Consider the following 18405-nt stretch of genomic DNA (forward strand, 5'->3'; position numbering starts at 1 on the left):
GTTGGATCACTGCAGACTGTCAGAGATCAGCTGTTCTTCTCTGGCTTCAGCTCTGAGGTCAAACCCCTCTCATCTGAGAGAACTGGATCTGAATAACAACATCCTGCAGGAATCAGCAGTGAAGGAGCTGTGTGGTTTTCTACAGAGTCCAACCTGTCGACTGGAGACTCTGAGGTCAGTTCACTGACTGACTTTTGTAGATCTCATATCTATAAAACAGCATTTATACACAATTGATCTCATTTAATTCTAATTCAACATAATTCCTTTTCATACATAACTTGAATTCATTCATTAATTAATCTGTGACATTTTAAATATTCAGCTACTTGTTAAAACACTGAGTTTAGTTCTGGATTTCCTAAACTGATCTGCAGGACAGAGACCGAGTCCAAATAATCTATTTCAACTGAATCAGGACTCATTTTTAGTCCAACATGTCTGTTTTCATATTTATCTTCCACGTTATGAGTCTGTGCTGACATGAATATGTGTCTGTTATTTTCACAAATGAACTCAGTTTAATTCAAAGTTTTATTCTTTATCCAGGTTGAAGAGCTGCAGTCTGTCAGAGATCAGCTGTTCTTCTCTGGCTTCAGCTCTGAGGTCAAACCCCTCTCATCTGAGAGAACTGGATCTGAGCTTCAACAACCTGCAGGACTCAGCAGTGAAGGAGCTGCTTGATCTACAGCAGAGTCCAACTTGTCGACTGGAGAATCTGAGGTCAGTAGATGGGTGGAGTCAGTCCACGCTGCTTTCATCAGTATTTTTCTAAACACAGTCAGTATCACAGATCCAGGGTCTGTGCTACCAAGCAGGATTTGTGGTTATCAGGTTAACTTCAGGTTTATTTTTTTCAGTCCTACGCAGCTCGTCCACTTCTTATTGAGTTAAATCACCATGGTAACTTCTATTGAACGGCTAACCTGCTCCAGGTTAAGTTGGAGATCAACCTGTATCAAAGCTCCGCCCACTGACCACAGTGACTCTCCACTGTTGTGTGGTGCACACTCTCCTTAAAGGGACGAATAAGGGAAGTTTAAATCAACGTCTGGTTGGTTCAGTTGATAATAATAATAATAATTCATTTTATTTGTAAGGCACTCTTCATCCGAGGATCTCAGAGTGCCACAAGTACATAGTTAAAAACAAAGTCCTAAAAAACTCAACTCAAAGTAAAAACACCTTCTTGAATAAAAAGGTTTTTAGGCCAGTCTTAAAAGAGTGTTGTTGTTGTCTGTGTTGCCCTCAGGTGGTCAGGGAGACCGTTCCATAGGCGCTGCTGAGCAAAAGGACCGGTCGCCCATGGTGCGGAGCTTGGTGTTGGGAACCCGAAGGAGCGAGCTACTTGTAGATCTGAGGGTGTGGGTGGAGGTTTGTGGAGTGATGAGTTCTTGTAGGTAGGGAGGTGCATGTCCATTTATGCATTTATGGGTGAGGAGTAGGACTTTGTAGTCAATCCGGGTTGAGACAGGGAGCCAGTGGAGTGAGTGGAGAATTGGTGTTATGTGCTCATATTTACGGACTCTCATCAGGATCCTGGCAGCGCTGTTTTGAATGAATTGCAGTTTTTGGATGTTCTTGCCAGTGATCCCAGTGAAAAGTGAATTGCAGTAGTCCAGTCTAGAGGAGATGAATGCGTGGACGAGCTTCTCTGCATCTGACAGGGTTAAAGTGGGGCGGAGTTTGGAGATGTTTTTGAGATGGTAGAAGGAGGTTTTGCACAGGTTTTTTATATGGTCATTAAAGGTCAGGTGAGAATCAAACCTAACTCCCAGATTAGTGACTGTGGAGGAGAGGGGTATGACCTGACCGTCGAAGGTGAGCTGAGTTATGGAGGATGACTGAACCTGGTGTGGAGTTCCAACAAGGAGGGCTTCAGTTTTGCTACTGTTTAACTTGAGAAAGTTGCTGCTCATCCATGTCTTAATCTCCCCAAGACAGGCGGTGAGACATGAAATGGCTGCAGAGGGGTTTGAGGCAGTTTTGATGTAAAGCTGTGTGTCGTCAGCATAACAGTGGAAGGACATCCTATGTTTGCCGATGACACGACCGAGGGGGAGCATGTAAATAATGAAGAGGATGGGGCCGAGGACCGACCCTTGCGGAACACCACAGGAGACAGGGAGCAGTCTGGACTTGCATCTTCCCAGTGAGACATATTCAGTTCTGCCAGAGAGGTAGGACTGAAACCACTTGAGTGCAGAGTCTGATAGTCCAACAGCGTTGTAGAGGCGCTCTAGGAGGAGATTGTGATCCACTGTGTCAAATGCAGCTGTCAGGTCAAGGAGGATGAGGAGTGAGGGTGATCCTGCATCGGCTGTCATCAGCAGGTCATTTGTAACCTTGAGCAAAGCCGTTTCAGTGCTGTGGGCTGAACGAAATCCTGACTGAAACTTTTCAAACAAGCTGTTATGTTTGAGGTGGTCCTGAAGTTGAGAAGCAACTACCTTCTCTAACACCTTGGACAGGAAGGCAAGGTTGGAGATAGGCCTGTAATTGGCTAGAACCTCCGGGTCCAGGGTGGGTTTCTTGAGAAGGGGACGGATGACAGCAACCTTGAGAGTAGGTGGGACACAGCCAGACCGAAGGGAAAGGTTAACAACCTTGGTGATGAAAGGACTGAGAGTGGGGATATGTGCCTTGAGCAGAGCAGTGGGAATCGGGTCCAGAGTACAGGTACAGGATTTCATTTTTTTGAGGATTGCCTCAACATGGCTCTCCTGAACCTCAGCGAGATGTAGAGGAGACAGCATACTCGTAGTTAAGGAGTTGGTGTCAGAGGGAAGCAGAGATGGAGAGCTGGACAATAGAGAGCGAATGGTGTTGACCTTTGATCTAAAAAAGTCAATGAAGCTGTTGCATTGCTCCTCTGTAGCCTCAGTTGAAGAGGGTGGTTGTGGTTTCAGGAGATGGCTTATGGTGGAAAAAAGCTGTTTGGAGTTGCCAGGGTTTTTATTGATTAACCCGGAATAGAACTGTGAGCGAGCATCTTTAAGGGAGTTGAAGTAGGCCCTTTGATGCTCACGATAGGCCAGTTTATGGACAGTGAGCCCAGAGTGTCTGCAGCGTCGTTCCAGGGCACGTCCAGCTGTTTTTATTTTCCTTAGCTCATGTGTGAACCAGGGAGCGGAGCGTGAGAAATTGACCTCACGTGACTTGACAGGGGCATGGAGATCAAAAACACTTCTCAGGGATGTATTGTAGAGTTCCACTAATTCATCCATTGATGCAGAGGCTGGGCAGGTGATGAGCTGGAGATCCGTGGTCATAGTGGCCGAGTCAATGCTTTTCCAGTTCCGGAAAGACATTTGACGCCTAGGTCTAATAGTAGGCAGCATAAAAGTTAAGGCCATTGAGACCACTTTGTGGTCAGACACACCGAGATCATAGACCTGTAGGTTACTGATGGAAGCAGAGTCAGTGATAACCAGATCCAGAGTGTGCCCCTTGGTGTGAGTAGGAACCTCAACATGCTGCTGCAGCCCAAGACACTCAAGCACACTCAGGAAATCTGCTGCAAACTGACAGGAGGGGTTGTCGACATGGATATTTAAATCACCAACAATGACAATGTTAGTTGACATAGTGCAGAGAGAGGTAAGGAGATCACTTATCTCAGGTAGAAAAGATGGGTTTGGTTTTGGAGGACGGTATATGAGAAGCACTGTCATGGAATATGGAGATTTGCATTTGAAAGCCAGGCATTCCATAGAGGAAAGATCAGGCATTGGCAGAGGAGACAGTTTTAGCTCAGCCCGGTGCATGACGGCTAGTCCACCACCACGACCCGAGCTGCGGGCCTTCTCCATGTATTTATAGCCAGGGGGGCATGCTTCATTTAGCACGGAGTAGTCCCCTGGTCTATGCCAGGTTTCAGTTAGGCACATGAAGTCGAGCCCTTTGTCCAGAATATGGTGGTATATGAGGAGGGATTTGTTTGTGAGGGATTGTGTGTTTAGCAGCTCCATGGTGGTAGGAGATAGAGCTCGGGGGGGAGATCCCTGAAAGCTCCGTAGCACACTGCGATCCACTCCGTGTCTTATGTTGTACCTGTTGTTGGGTAGTCTCGCGATGTTTCCAACGATGACTCCGAGGTTTGCTTTGCTTCCTGTTTCCACGCTGAAGCCGCGGCGCAAGCCTCTATGGATGTAGGAAGGTCTGGTTTTCAAAATCCCACAGTCTTGACAGAGGGCTTTAAACCCTCTATCGGACGGAGCCATGAAGCTGCGCCAGCGCCGTAGCTGCGGGGCGGTGTATGAGATCATCGCCGGCACCGAGGTAAAAAACAGAACACAAAAAAACTCACCCAGAACATCTCAATGTCTCCAGACTCGTCCTGTCCCCAAAACACCAGATGACCTCAATCAGCTTCCTGGAGACATGTCCATGTGTATGTCCTCAGATCTTTGTCACAGCTCTGAGATCAGTGGGACTGAAGCCTCTCCTCATCACCATGGTAACCAGGAGCTCTTAATACAGAGCAGAACCTCTGCTGAGGTCCATCTGTCTCATCTGGTCCCAGTTTGTCAGAAGCAGATGTTCATCAACACACAGTGAAACATGTCTTCACCTGTAACAGCAGTAAATCCACCTCTCAGGTGTCCACTCTGCACTTTGACATGCAGAGGACACACACTGAGCTCTTAGCGTGTTCATTCCAACACGTGAACATGAAGCAGAGAGGAAGCTGCTCCACCTCTGAACAGGACTGAAGTCCCTGCTGCTCTTTCTACTGGATGAGCTGCATCACTGACTCACAGCTGATGAAGTGAGTCTCTGTGACACTGATGTCTTCTTCTCTCAACAGCTGGAAGGGGGCATCTTATTCGTGGGACTGCGAGTGAAGAGGACAGTGTGTGTGGACGGAGGCTGAGCTGTGTCCTGAGGATCCAGAGGCTGAAGCAGCAGCAGCTTGTGTGTAGTCTCCAATCTACACAACCCCTAATCTGCATGTGTTTGTTAGATGAAGCCGGAGCACCTGGAGAAAACACGTGGAGAACATGCAGACTCCACACAGGAAGACCCATCTGAACCGGATTCAAACCAGCAACCTTCCTGCCCCGATTGTGTTTATTCAGATGAAGAATGTGTTTATTGAAATGACACAACACAAGCAGAATATATAAATCCTCTATAAAGAGTCACATACAGTGTGTTTAAGTTTGTCTTTATTATTTTCCACCTTTGTCCCTCAGTATGTCTCCATGTGTGTAGAACCACATTCTGTGTAGATGTTTGTTTATGATCTTAAAGTTCCTGGATTCACGTCACAAATTGATTTAGTTCAACACAAAGTTAAACACATTGAAATCACTTTGAGTTTAAAATCAGAGTTTTGTCTTTGACACAAAAGATCAAAACTCTGGACTTAAAAATGGGACGTTTTCATTTCTGCATCAGGTGCAGAGCGGTGGTGGCTTTTCTCCTTTTGACCCACAGGTGGCGCTGCAGTATAACAGCAGCACATCCCAGTCAAAGCCTTTATATTCAGTCTATGAGTCAAACACATGGATCATTTCCTCTGTGACAAACCAGATGTAACGAGAAGAAAAACATCTCAGAGAGAAAAGTTCTGTTTCTACTTGTCTCTGCTTTAATGCTCAATAAACATCCTTCCACCGACTTCACTGGAATCATGACTCAGTGTTTCTTAACTCTTCAAACAAACAGGTGGAAACATCTCGTCCTTGGTGCAGGTAAAAGAACAAAATCACCAGTTTGACATAATGGAAACAAGCAGAAGAAAAGTGAATGAGACATTTACAGTATGAAGAAGAGTCGATGAAGAGCAGAGCATCTTTAAGTCTCTGAGGAAACTGTTTTCAAGGATTTTATACAAACGTCCCTGTGGTGTGTGCACCATAACTACTAATTAACTTTAAACCATTTGTAAACCAGTTTGTAATTTAAGAAATGAAATGCCAGTTTATTCAGATGCATGTATTCCTGTGTGATGAAATCTGGCGATACTATGAGTTCCCGTAGCAGGAGGGAAGGTGAAGGACTACACATAATACTCTGTTCCCAATATAGAGATGGATCAAAGGAGCCAAAGAATGGAAAGACTGGGTTTGTTGTCCCAGAATTAAATCTAAATATAAAGGAAAGAACAGCAGATCACAGTTTATACAGTTGAGATGTTTGCAATAGCAACGGCATCACAGTGGACAGAGCAAAACCAGATGAGTCAGCATTGGTATCATTACAGTCATCCCACAGCAGAGCAGATACACTGGATGAAACACACCAGACACTATTCAGACGACATCACACACAGAAGTCCGGTTCATGTGGATCCCAGCTCACTGAGCATCGAGGGCAATGAAATGGACAAAACAATCTTTAAAACAGGAGCGAGTCACAGAGGAAGCTTTCAGTGAGGCCCAAGCTAAAGCAGGAAGTAGAAGCAACATCATGACTGACTGGAAAAACAATGAGGGAGGAAAAGGATCATCTATATGAAATAAAACAAAAAGTGGGAGGAATGAAAACAATGATTAAAACAGCAGAGAGCAAACAGTCGTATCAAGGTGAAGATGAGGACTCACAGGATTAAACACAACAATCATTTAATATCATCCATCAGTGTGAATGTGGCTCAGGGGAAGAAAGTGTGGAGCATCAGAAATATAAAGAGAAAGAGAAAAGCTACAGAAGCAGCCGAGGAAATGTTAAACCTAAAGAATCTGTTCAGTGTTGAGGAAGAGAAATATAAAGTTTGAGTTTTTAAAAGAAACTGGATCAATGAGGAGGATTTAAGTTGAAGGGTTTGTTATTTGTCTTCATGTATTTCTGCAGACCAAACACTCCAGCACAGTAGGTGGCGCTCATGCCCTTGAACCTCAGGTGCCACCCTCCATGAAAGCAGAAGAAGATCCCGGAGCAGTGGCCCCGCCCACCTGCAGTAGGTGAAGCTCATCACTCAGCTGATTGGAGGAACTCAGGGGGAGGAGCTACCACACGTCACTACAGCAAACAGCGTTTTAACAGAGACTTTCATTTGAACCAGTTTCACACCTGAAGCCAACTGAACGTGTTTCACACCGACTCACAGATTCCTTCCTGTTCACAGTCATTTCCTCTGAGTGGGTCACGTAGCTCTTCCTGTTAGCGTTAGCATTGATGTGTTGACTCCATTGTTGCAGAGTGTTGTTGCTTTGTCAGCTCATTAACGCAGCTGCTCTAATTCTTCATATCATTATTAATAACCACACTAACGGCTTCATTGTGTGTGTGTTCAGCAGAGAGCTGACTGGAAAAATGATAACAAAATTATACATATACTGTATAATTTAACACATTTTTGACCCCAGATGCTGAGTCTCAAATAGTAATAGACTAGTGCATCTGAACTTCAGGGACAACAAGCAGGAGAAAGAGAAGTTAAACATTTATACTGTAATAGAAATTTTCATACAGGACACAGCAATACAATTATCATTTTGGAGTTTAATTCAATAGCCGTCTGCGGACTTTCCTTCGATACCCATCCGTTAGCAGGTCAGAGATCATTCCAAAAAGAGAGAGAACTAACGAGAAACTTATGGAATAGTATTTAAAAAGTCTGAGAATTTAGGAATCAAGACGCCATAGATGTAAACATGTCATTCTGGTTTATACCCATGTTAAAAAGATCTCGTAGCTGAATATACCACAATAACACCACAAACATTGTGGGCAGAACAACACGACACATTTCCCCTCTCAGAATCTTCAGCTTCTACCTGTGTTGCACGTGTTGTGAGGTTTGCATGTGAGACACGAGGACAGAGACACGGACCTGAAGGAGAAGACACACAGCTCGTCCAAGATGTGAAGTTTCCCCGTCTGGTAGAAGTGGAGGACGTACGGGAACAGGCCGGGATTCCTGTCAAAATAAAACTCCTTCTGCTGCACGTCGTAGTCGTCACACACCTGCGAGAGGAAGGAGCGGAAAGAAGGATTCAAGTTATTTGTAGGATAAATTCAAAATGTAATTATTTAGCGAGAAAGGAGAAAAGATTCAAGGAGATTTATTGTGATTCCAGAACATGAGAAGGAACAGAACTGAGTCCTGAGGCGGCAAAGAAATTAAACACTGGAATATAGAAACTGAGCAGAAGCAGCAAAGAAATACAAAGAAATACAGAAAATAAAACTATAGAATCTGAAACTTAACAAGAATAAAAACAATGCAGATTAAAAAGGTGCAAATGAGGATTGATGAATATGAGTAGAGATATTCAAGTGTTACATGAAAGAGTCTCTGGTGAAGTAAAGAAGAAAAGTGAACATTGAGAAGTTTATGACGACAAATGTCAGAGTGAGTCGATGTTAGAAAACATCTGGAAAAGCTCTGGAACATTTTAACACGTGACGGACGTGAAACTGGAAGAACAAAGATCTCAGGATGAAGAAGAGGAGCCGGACACGTAGAAGACGAAGACGTCCACTTGGAAACACGAGGAGATTCCAGATCTTCTGGGTCCGGTATTTCAAAATGATCCGACAGGATTAATTCACCTGGATTGGATTAAATCCTGATCAGATCCTAAAAACGGGTATTTCAAAGCAAATCTGATCCTGAAGATTCAGATTCAGATTTGGCAATCCAATCCTGCCTTTGATCCGGATTAAAAGCTGCTGTTGAGTATTTCAAAACTTAAGTGGGAAATCTGGATCAGTTTGATCCTAAAAATCAGGATCACCCTGATTCCACCTCAGAGGTGGATTTGAGGGAGATTACATGTTAAGATTTGAACAGTTGAAGTGTAACTGCTCCCAAAGTTCTTTGTTTAATACAACTAAGCTTCACTGCTGTTTGATCAATGTTTATTTCCTTTTCACGTTCCTTTTTTTTTCTGCAAACATGCACGCTGTTCACTGCAATGCTTTAACAAATCGGCGTCAGAAGTGCAACACTGAATAAACATTACACTACTGCGTGTAAGTGACATTACAAACTCCAATTAACAAGGAATTATGAAGGAAAAACAATGTGATTTATTAAACAAACAGTGTTAAACTATGCAGTATACATTTCAGTCTTTTAACTGCTTTTCCAGCAACTGAATTCTTAACTTCACTTCTTCTTGTTTAAGAAGTGTTAGTTTGATTTGTTCATTTGTTAGAATTATTTGTTGCTGAGCCCGTTCCGTTTCCACCTTCAGCAGTTCATTGTAGCCATCCCCCTTCTCAGCTTGCCTTTTGCGCTTACATGGTGGTGGTGGTGCCGGTGGATTCCACATCTCCTCCAAGACAGGGCTCTGGCTTGTGCTGGGCTCTTCAAATGCCAGCTCCACAGGGGTGAGGGTGACCAATTCAGCAGACAGGTTCAGAGGCTCCGTGGGGTCGATTGACTCCCCTGTACCAGCTGGCAGTATTCCAAACAAGGCTTGGGAACTCTCACCTCCTATGATGTCCAAAACCGTATCAGTGAACTCCCCACGTTTTATGGACTTGTTCCCTGTTTGGGGGTTTTTCGCCTCAGAATGGTCCTTCGTAGCCTTTTGCTTTAAGTTTTTCCACCTAAGCCGAACCTGCTCAACACTCCGCCGTTGGCCACTACCAGTGGCATTAATTTGCCTTGTTATGTCGGCCCATATTTTATTTTTTACTTTTGAGGACAGAGAACTCTGTCCAGGACCACTAAAACCTCCAAAAAGGGCCTGGTAATTGGCACGAACACCCTCCAAAAGGGCCGTTGTCTCTGCTGTTGTGAAATTACTTCCTTTATTCTTCTCCATGTTGTCTGAGAAAGCCCTATCACTAAGGAAGGCCTTAAATACCATAAAGCTAAATTGAAAGCAGGTGAGAAAGAACAGGTCAGAGACTTTAAAACTGGGCTCATTAGGTCAATGACCTTTGCTTCTGCAACATGACATCCATAGTACATGTCCTGCGGCACCGTCAGACACGATACAAGCCTCGTCAGTATGTCCAACGAGGTAATTTCATTGAGCAGTACTCAAATGATGAGCTTTATGCACGGTTTAGATTTCGAAGAGAAGATATTTTGTATATATGTGAAATTCTTCGCCCACATCTTCAACGTCCTACAAGAAGGAGTCATGCCTTAACTGTGGAGGAGCAGGTGCTTATTGCCCTACGTTTCTTTGCCTGTGGATCCTTCTATGAAGTCATTGCAGATGGCCTGGCTGTGACAAAGTCTACAGTGGGACACGTCATGCATTCAGTGGCAGCAGCCCTGGCTGGTCTAATTCACCAGTATGTGAGATTTCCAGATACTGAGGAAGAAATAACACAAACCAAGAGAAAATTCTTCTCAATTGCCAGGATGCCTAACACTATTGGTGCCATTGACTGCACCCACATACACATTCAGGCACCCCATGAAAGAGAATGGGAATTTGTCAACAGAAAGGGACGGCATAGTATCAACGTGCAGCTCATAGGGAATGCTGACCTTAAAATAACCAACTGTGTTGTGAGATGGCCTGGTTCTGTACATGATGCACGGATTCTAAGAGAAAGTCATCTCTACAGAAGACTGCAACAAACTGCGCCGGATGGTATCCTCCTGGGTGACATTGGCTACCCACTTCTACGGTGGCTTATGACCCCCTTTGCTACTGTCACATGTGACCCACAGCAGAGGTATAACAATGCACACAGCGCAACAAGGGGAACAATTGAGCGTATCAATGGTGTTTTAAAACGCAGATTTGCCTGCCTGAACTATCTTTGTGTGGAGCCGAAGCAGGCCTGCAATATAATATCTGCCTGCATTGTTCTTCATAACATTGCCCAATTGAGAAGAGTTCCTCTGAATGAAGACATCCTGGACAGACCACCACTTGAGGCAGAAGTACCACAGCTGCAGCCACCACCACCACCACCACCACATCAAGCAGATGAACCAGCAGGAAGAGCAGTTCGAAATGCCATGGTTAATTTGTATTTCTCTTGATCCTCATTGATAAGGTCTGGTGCTTTTGTTTAACAAAACTTCGATTTGTATGTTTAAGTTTGAATATGAATGCCTTATTTAAGTAACAGTTTTTTTTGTTAAGTTACCCACTGATAAAGGCCTCCACTGAAACTCTGTCAAATGTTTTTATTCACATGCATTCAGCACACACACTTAATTTTCATAGCCAAAGCTCAAAAAGTAATGCCATTTGGAGCAAGTCTGTGCAAGTCTCTTCCCACAGACATCTGTAAAGAAAATCTAATATTAAGGTTTTAGGGCTGTCCCCTTTGTTAACAACTGTTTCCTAAAAAGATATGTACAACACATTTTAAAATCTACACACAATGCCTTGCGAGTGAATGCATTCAAATGGACTGTGGACCGCAACATACAGACGCTAGCCTATTTACTAGCTTGTTAGCTCCATAACACAGGAGTCAATGGAGCAGCGTTAGCTCGCATTAGCGCGAACTCTGCTTAATTCGAGATCGCCGAGCTCTTCTTTCAACTTTGTGCTGATTTACATAATTGGTTAACTCAATATAATGATTGCCTTTCATCTAGTCTGAGGACGCATCAACACTGGCTAAGATTATACTTTAATTCAGAGACAATAGTTGAGCTAGCTTCTCCTTTTTCTGTAAAATGTTGGCTCCATTTCCTGTTTCCTGTCTGTGATCCAGGGGGCGGGACGGATTTGGACATCCCAATCTGCCGGTATCAGGATCACTCTGATCCAATCCAGCAAAGTTTTGAAATACCGGGATAGATCAGGTTGATCCGTGGCTGAGGACAGGGGGATTTGGTTATCCGGATCATTCTGATCTGGATTACAAGTTTTGAAATACCGGCCCCTGATTCTTATTTGGATCTGCACCACATTGCACTCATAGATATTCGTCCTCAGTGGTCGTGTGTCTTTCTTTGTTCTTCAGCTGCTAGTATTTGATTGTTTTTTGTATTGTGATCATTTTGACTAATCGCAGCTTTAAATTCTTTTTAAATCGAGGCCTGGACGTGACTCAGATCTTTTCTTTCAGTCACATGTGCTTCTTAACTTCATCTGAATGCAGCAGACAGTCACACACTGATGTGATGAACCACACAGTGGAAACAAAAGCTCAATGTTCACTGGACCTGAGCCCAGAAGACTTTGACTGGAAATTAGATCCTGAGACTGAATGTGAGTGAGTCCACGTCTGAGCTGAGTGAAACAACAGAAGTGATCTGGTTCCTTCTTTTCTCCTTCATGTTATTCTCTCCGTCTCCTGGTGTGAACATCAGATCTGTGCAGAGCTGCTCCGACAGGACGGAGGAGCTCCACCCTGAGAGTGAGATGTAATGATGTCACAGTCTGTGAGTGTGTGCTGCAGGAAAGGGCCTCGTCTCAGACAGGTGTTCAACCTCATGTGGACTTGATGGTGTTTTTAACAGAGCAGCCGGACTTCACCTCTTCTCTTCTTCTGCTGCTGTTTAATCCAGTTTCTCCTTCTCTCTCCGTTAGAGGATGGAGGCCGAGGTAGTGAGGAGTCACTGCTCCTCCAGGATGTTGGAGCGAAGCTTTGAGGAACTTCTACATGTTAGTTAAGTGAAAAAGATAAAGCTCCTGAAACACCTCAGTGATCCACACCTTATCTTATCTTATCTTATCTTATCCAGTCTTATCTTATCTTATCTCATCTTGTCTCATCTTATCTTATATCGTCTCATCTCGTCTCAATTCCCAGTCATGATTCGATGAAGCCTCACATTTCTCCAGAGTCTGAACCTGTAGATGTTCTGGATGCTGCAGGTTGAGTTCAGAGAAGTTCATGTTTGTCAGTGTCAGCAGGATTACACACAAACTACTGGACCAATCATCATGAAGCTTGGTAGAAGGAAGTGCTGAGTCAGGGAAAGAATCATTAAAGTTAAGTCACAGTGGACTTTTTAATCTCTTTTTATCATTGTGAGTTACATTTGTCAACATTTTCACAGATTTTCTAATTCATGCATGAGTGACCTTCTGGTTTCCTCTTTTTTCCCATCATGCACTGACCCCAGACGAACAGTGAGCCCACGTGGCCCCTCCCCCTGGTCGATGGAGGACCCGTGCTGAGGCCTCAGGGAGCCGCCTGCTGCTCACACAGAAATAAAGTTGATATATAATTCAGCAGGAGGAAGCTCAGCGGCTTGAAATCTCAGCGGTGGAGAGAAGAAGAAAAACACACCTTCGATAACAAAGTCCCTTCGACACCGAACACGATGCGACTTCACTTCACTGCAGACAAAAGAAATCTGTTCACGCTCGGCTCCAGTTTGAGATTTTGACTTCATGTTTTCTTTCAGATGAGAGGAAATAAAATATTCAAAGTGCACATTTAGATTTTTATTTGATTAACGTTTGTGTTTGTGGATTAAAATCACAGTGTAAATATTTAAGGGCTCAAAATGAGTTTTTTCTTCATGTTCTGAAACTTTAGTAGTTTTATTCGAGTTTTATTCCTGTTTTATTCTGAAGGTCTTTTTACTGAAGGGTTTGTTAATATGATTCATATAATGTTATTTGTTCATATAATTTACAGCCTGATTTATAAAACATTTTATTCATAATAACTGTACATTCAGATTTATAATTGTTTCAAAGTGATGAAAAAGAGATACTAGTTTATTTTGTACTATTTAGTTTTATTTTATGAGGATTAGGTTTGATAAAAGTCAGTTTTATTTGTTTTGCTGATTGTTGTGTTTGCATGTTGTTGTCCTGTTGACTTGAAAACCAACAAATATAATGAAAAAAAGAGAAAACTATTTGCTTTCTCTGTGATTATTGTTAAAAGCTCTGAATGAATAAAATGCCACCGTTATGGTTGTTAATAATAATAATAATGATGATAATAATGGTAATAATAACAACACATCCAAAATCTCGGATGTGTATATCGTCAGAATCATAAAGGAATTGTAAGAAACTGTGTTTAAATTGAAATTACTTCAGATAGTTTATAAACAATCTAATATTTATTGACTTAATCTGAGCATTTATTATTTTATTGCCTATTCTTTTTAAATTATTTTATAATCACTATAATTATATTTTACACTCTCACGTGTTCTCTTCACCTCTTTTTTTTGTTCTTCTTTTAACGTGAATATTAGTATTGATAAGTTTACTCACTCGTTCATCAGCATCCTCCTCAGATTCAGATTCACCCCATCACAAGTCCAGAGGTTTATCACTTTCACTGATGAAACCGATGCAGAGAAACACAAAGCATCTTCCCCTTCTTCTCCTTCTTCTCCTCCCTCTTCTGCCTCCTCCTCTGCTTCTTCTTCTTCCTCCTGTTCTTCCTCTGAATAAAACTCTCTCAGTCCATCGCTCTGTGTTTGTGTAACATCACTGAGAAAAGAAACAGCTGCAGCATCCTACTGTCTCTCTCTCTCTCTCTCTCTCTCTCTCTCTCTCTCCCTCTCTCTCATGGTTGTTTCTGTGACGTGTTAGCGCCCCCGAGTGGTTGATTCAAATCTAATAATCTTTATTTAAAGCTGCTCACACACACACAGTGATAATAAGTTGGAAACGACCTCGAGCTTCTTCACTTTATTAATATTCTGTGTCTCAGCTGAGATTTAAATATTAAATTAAATCCCAGTTGTCATCAACTCATCAGTTTTTTAAATGACTCATGTTTCTCTCAACCCACAGAGACACGTTCACAAGCAGCTCAGAGTTTTTAGTTTCACTCAGCTGACACAACGGTCAAGTTTCCTCTCAACAAATCAACACGGAAATAAAGAAAGTCACGTTTATTATATGACGCAATAGATGATGTGTTTATTTACTCATTTATTTTGTCAAGAATTAATTTTTTATGTTTTAATTTGAAGAGGAAAAACAGTAAAGTAACACAAATGAGGTGAAATGATGAAGAGCTGCTCGTCTCATAAAAGAAGAAAACACTAAACAACAGCAGTTTTTATGTCTTTCATATTTTGAAGAAAGATCTAAACACACGTAACCATTAATCTCACATCAGTAAAATTAAGTTTTCTTCATTGTATTTGTAAAATTCAATTTTTATACATCAAAAAATATCTTTGTTAACCAATTTAAAAGACCAACTCTTGATTTGAAAAACTAAAATAATTTATATCTGTCGCGCATTTCACATTTCACAGCCATGTCCGTGAGGAGGGTGCCACCTAGTGTCCAGACTTTGGTTTTACATCTCAGGGTAGATCTTCACTTCTTTAATGAAAATGTCTTCAAGCTGCAGAACCAGCAGATCAAAGTCATTTATCTTTTGTTTAACATGATGTTGTTACAGTTAAAGTGACGCGTCGGCCATCTTTATTTAAAGACTTTGATCTTAAGTCTCCTCAAGGATCAAAGTTTCTTCTACATGTTTGAAGTGGAGTGAGAAAACAGTTCTTCAGTTTCTTGTCATCTGCATCTTCACCACTAGATGTCACCAAATCTGACACATTAGTAGTAAAAACAAATGTGGCTTTTAACCCTTTATAGAAACATGAGGTTTTGACATCATCAGAGCAAGTACCACGTTTTAAAACCATCTTTAAGGTCGTTCACCGTAGAACCTGTTTGGATCTTCTCCGAAGTTCCACCACCTTGTTTTCTCCAGTGTTGCAGCACCGACAGCAGAAGAGTAGTCTGATGAGGCCGTTGAACTTCTTGTCTCTGACGCCGTAGATGAGCGGACTGAGCAAACGGGGCAGCACATTGGTGAACAGGAAGGTGACGAAGAGGATGGTGGTGCGGTCGTTGGTCCACGTGGTGACTAGAGCGATGTTGATGAAGGGCGAGAGGAGCGACAGCGTGCAGATGAACAGCTGGACTCCGTGCAGCAGGATGGTGTTGAGGGCGTTTCTGGCCGAGGCCCGGTAAGATCCGGAAACTGTCCGGGCGGTTTAGAGGACTTTGAGGAAGGTGATGATCAACATCAGGAAGACAAAGGAAACATAAGAACCTGACGGAGAGAAAATCACTTTAATCTGTTAACATCCGTCTGCTATGAGGCTCATTTAAACATCATGATGAATCACATTGTACGGCTCAGTCCCAGGAGAGGCTCACAGTCAGGACTCAGTGTGAGAGTGAAGATCTGGATTCATGATCCCACACCGTCCATTATTAACTAAATACATGATCCTAAGTTTGTCATCGACATCATAACATCACAATAAAACATGAACTGTGAACCAGTTCATCTTCATGGGTATGAACTGGACTCTGAACTGGTTCCACAGGGAGGAGGAGCCTGAGAACAGAGAGGAGGAGCCTGAGAACAGGGAGCAGTCAGACTCCATTTTCACCTGGACGAGCAGAAGGAAGGAAAGTGAGCAGGTGAGTGTGAACACAACTTTCTGAAAGTTTTACTGTCTCACTCTCACACCTGCTGTTAACATCCGTCTGCTGATCACATGACTCTAAGTTTGTCAGTTCACACCTGGTGACAGACGTCATGTGATCGGATCCCAGAGACAGATGTGAACAGCAGGTCTGGATCAAAGAGCCTTCAAAGGACTAATTAACAGAGTTAACTCAGTTTTTCACTTTTTATCTTCATCTGTTCATCAAGTGTTTAATAACACAACGTGTTTTCACAATCATACGTTACAGCAGTGGTCACCAACCAGTGGAGAGTCTTCACTGTGGATCCCAGTAAAGCTCTGGACTCACTGGCTGAGGTGTGAGGAGCATCGACCTGCAGAGCCAGGTACACACACACACACACACAAACACACACACGCACGCACGCACGCACACACGTACACACACACACACACACGCTGCTTGAAGCTTCTGACTGATGTGCTCTCAGTGTTACTGTCTATAAAGTTCTGTAATTCATTTCCAGACTTTATGACGTGAACATGATACTAGATGTTGAGTTTCCTTCTCTTAGTGGCCGGGGGTTGAAGGACACATGAACTTTTACAAGCTTGTTGTAATTAACTTTAATATAGTTGATTGGTCTGAGTGTAGATTAGGAAATGCTCAAGTTGCAAAAACACTTTGTTATTCAACGTTTGTTTATGGCTCTGCAGGTTTATTGGTGGATTTACAAATGACCTAAACCAAAATTTCATGAAAGGAACCTCTATTATTGTACTTGTACAATAGTACACCTCCACACCCTTATTGGCTGGTACCCTAAAAGATATATTAATATTATTGATTTAATAATGTTCTCAATCAAATGTCCTTTCTCTTAGTGAAAGAGGTTTTAATGTAACTACAGCCTTCCTGAGGTTTCTGATGTGATCACTGTATTTCCTTGTATATAATAAATGAATTGATTCAGTCAACAGAAATGCTGCAGTGTTTTTATTTTGAAATGGGTAGGCTACAGGAAGTGTTGCAAATATTTGTGTATGTGACATTTTCAACAGAAAAACATTGAAACTGGTGTGAAAGATCATTTCACTGTGATCTGCTGAAAACTGAGCGCAGAACCAGAAGGAAATAGACCAGACCTTGAATATCTAGAAGAGCAGCGCGGCCTGAACCACAACTGAGCCGCAGCCGGCCCGGTGCAACATGGACGAGGACACTTCAGAGCAAGTTGAACCCTCACACACAAAGTAAGAGACCTGCTACAAACATGTGAAGCTCCAAACTGAATCCTCACAGAATGAACCAGTGAATGATGTGTTCTGAATAAAAACATGTTTGTGTTTGCAGAGGTCAGGACCACAGACTGAGAGCAGAGTCTCCAGGGTCCAGCTGTCTGTCTCTGAGGAGTGACCGGTTCAAAGATCTTCTTCTATTCTTCAGTAAGAGTGACATGTCCATTGCTCCTCCTGTAGTCTTCAGTAATGAACCTGGACCCTCAAACACAAAGTAAGAGACCTGCTGCAAACATGTGAAGCTCCAGACTGAATCCTCCGAGGATGAACTAGTGAATGATGTGTTCTGAATAAAACATGTTTGTGTTTGCAGAGATCAGGACCACAGACTGAGAGCAGAGTCCCCAGGGTCCAGCTGTCTGTCTCTGAGGAGTGACCGGTTCAAAGACCTTCTTCTATACTTCAGTAATGAACCTGGAACCTCACACACAGAGTAAGAGACTGTTTCTACTGTGACCTGCTCTGAAGAGGATCTAGTTTCCTCTAGTGTGGCCCCTGCATTAGGACACAGCTTCATTGAAGTTGGTGACAAATCTCTCAGAATCACTCAAAGAGCTCAGACCTCCACCAAGAACCAACACGCTCCTTATGAAACCCCTTTGAAATCAACTAGAGACTCATTTTGATTTGGATCGGCACCAAATTCAACACACTGGTAAACATCAGTCATCTGAACATGTCTGTGAAAGAGAAACCTCCCCCCCCTCCGATCTGGTTCACAGACCACAACCTTCCACCAAGTTTACTGGTAATCTCTTGTTTTTTATAACCCAACTAACGAACCAACCAACACACAAACATACTGGGTGAAAACAAAACCTCCTTGACAGAAGTAATGACAACCTGTGACTGTGACACGT

General features: G+C 42.8%; 1 protein-coding gene across 1 annotated transcript in view; it reads left to right on the plus strand.

Moving 5' to 3' along the window:
* Nucleotides 1–18405, plus strand: part of LOC133000175 (NACHT, LRR and PYD domains-containing protein 12-like) — a gene marked incomplete at its 3' end in the record, with an annotated part of 43919 nt that overhangs the window by 22384 nt on the left and 3130 nt on the right. The window contains exons 5-6 of the mRNA XM_061070039.1: nucleotides 1–174; nucleotides 550–723. Of these exons, the coding sequence (XP_060926022.1) occupies nucleotides 1–174; nucleotides 550–723 (348 nt within the window). The remainder of the gene's footprint in view (nucleotides 175–549; nucleotides 724–18405) is intronic.

The sequence above is a fragment of the Limanda limanda genome, chromosome 4 (assembly GCF_963576545.1).
Source record: "Limanda limanda chromosome 4, fLimLim1.1, whole genome shotgun sequence".
In the NCBI taxonomy this organism is placed as follows: domain Eukaryota; kingdom Metazoa; phylum Chordata; class Actinopteri; order Pleuronectiformes; family Pleuronectidae; genus Limanda; species Limanda limanda.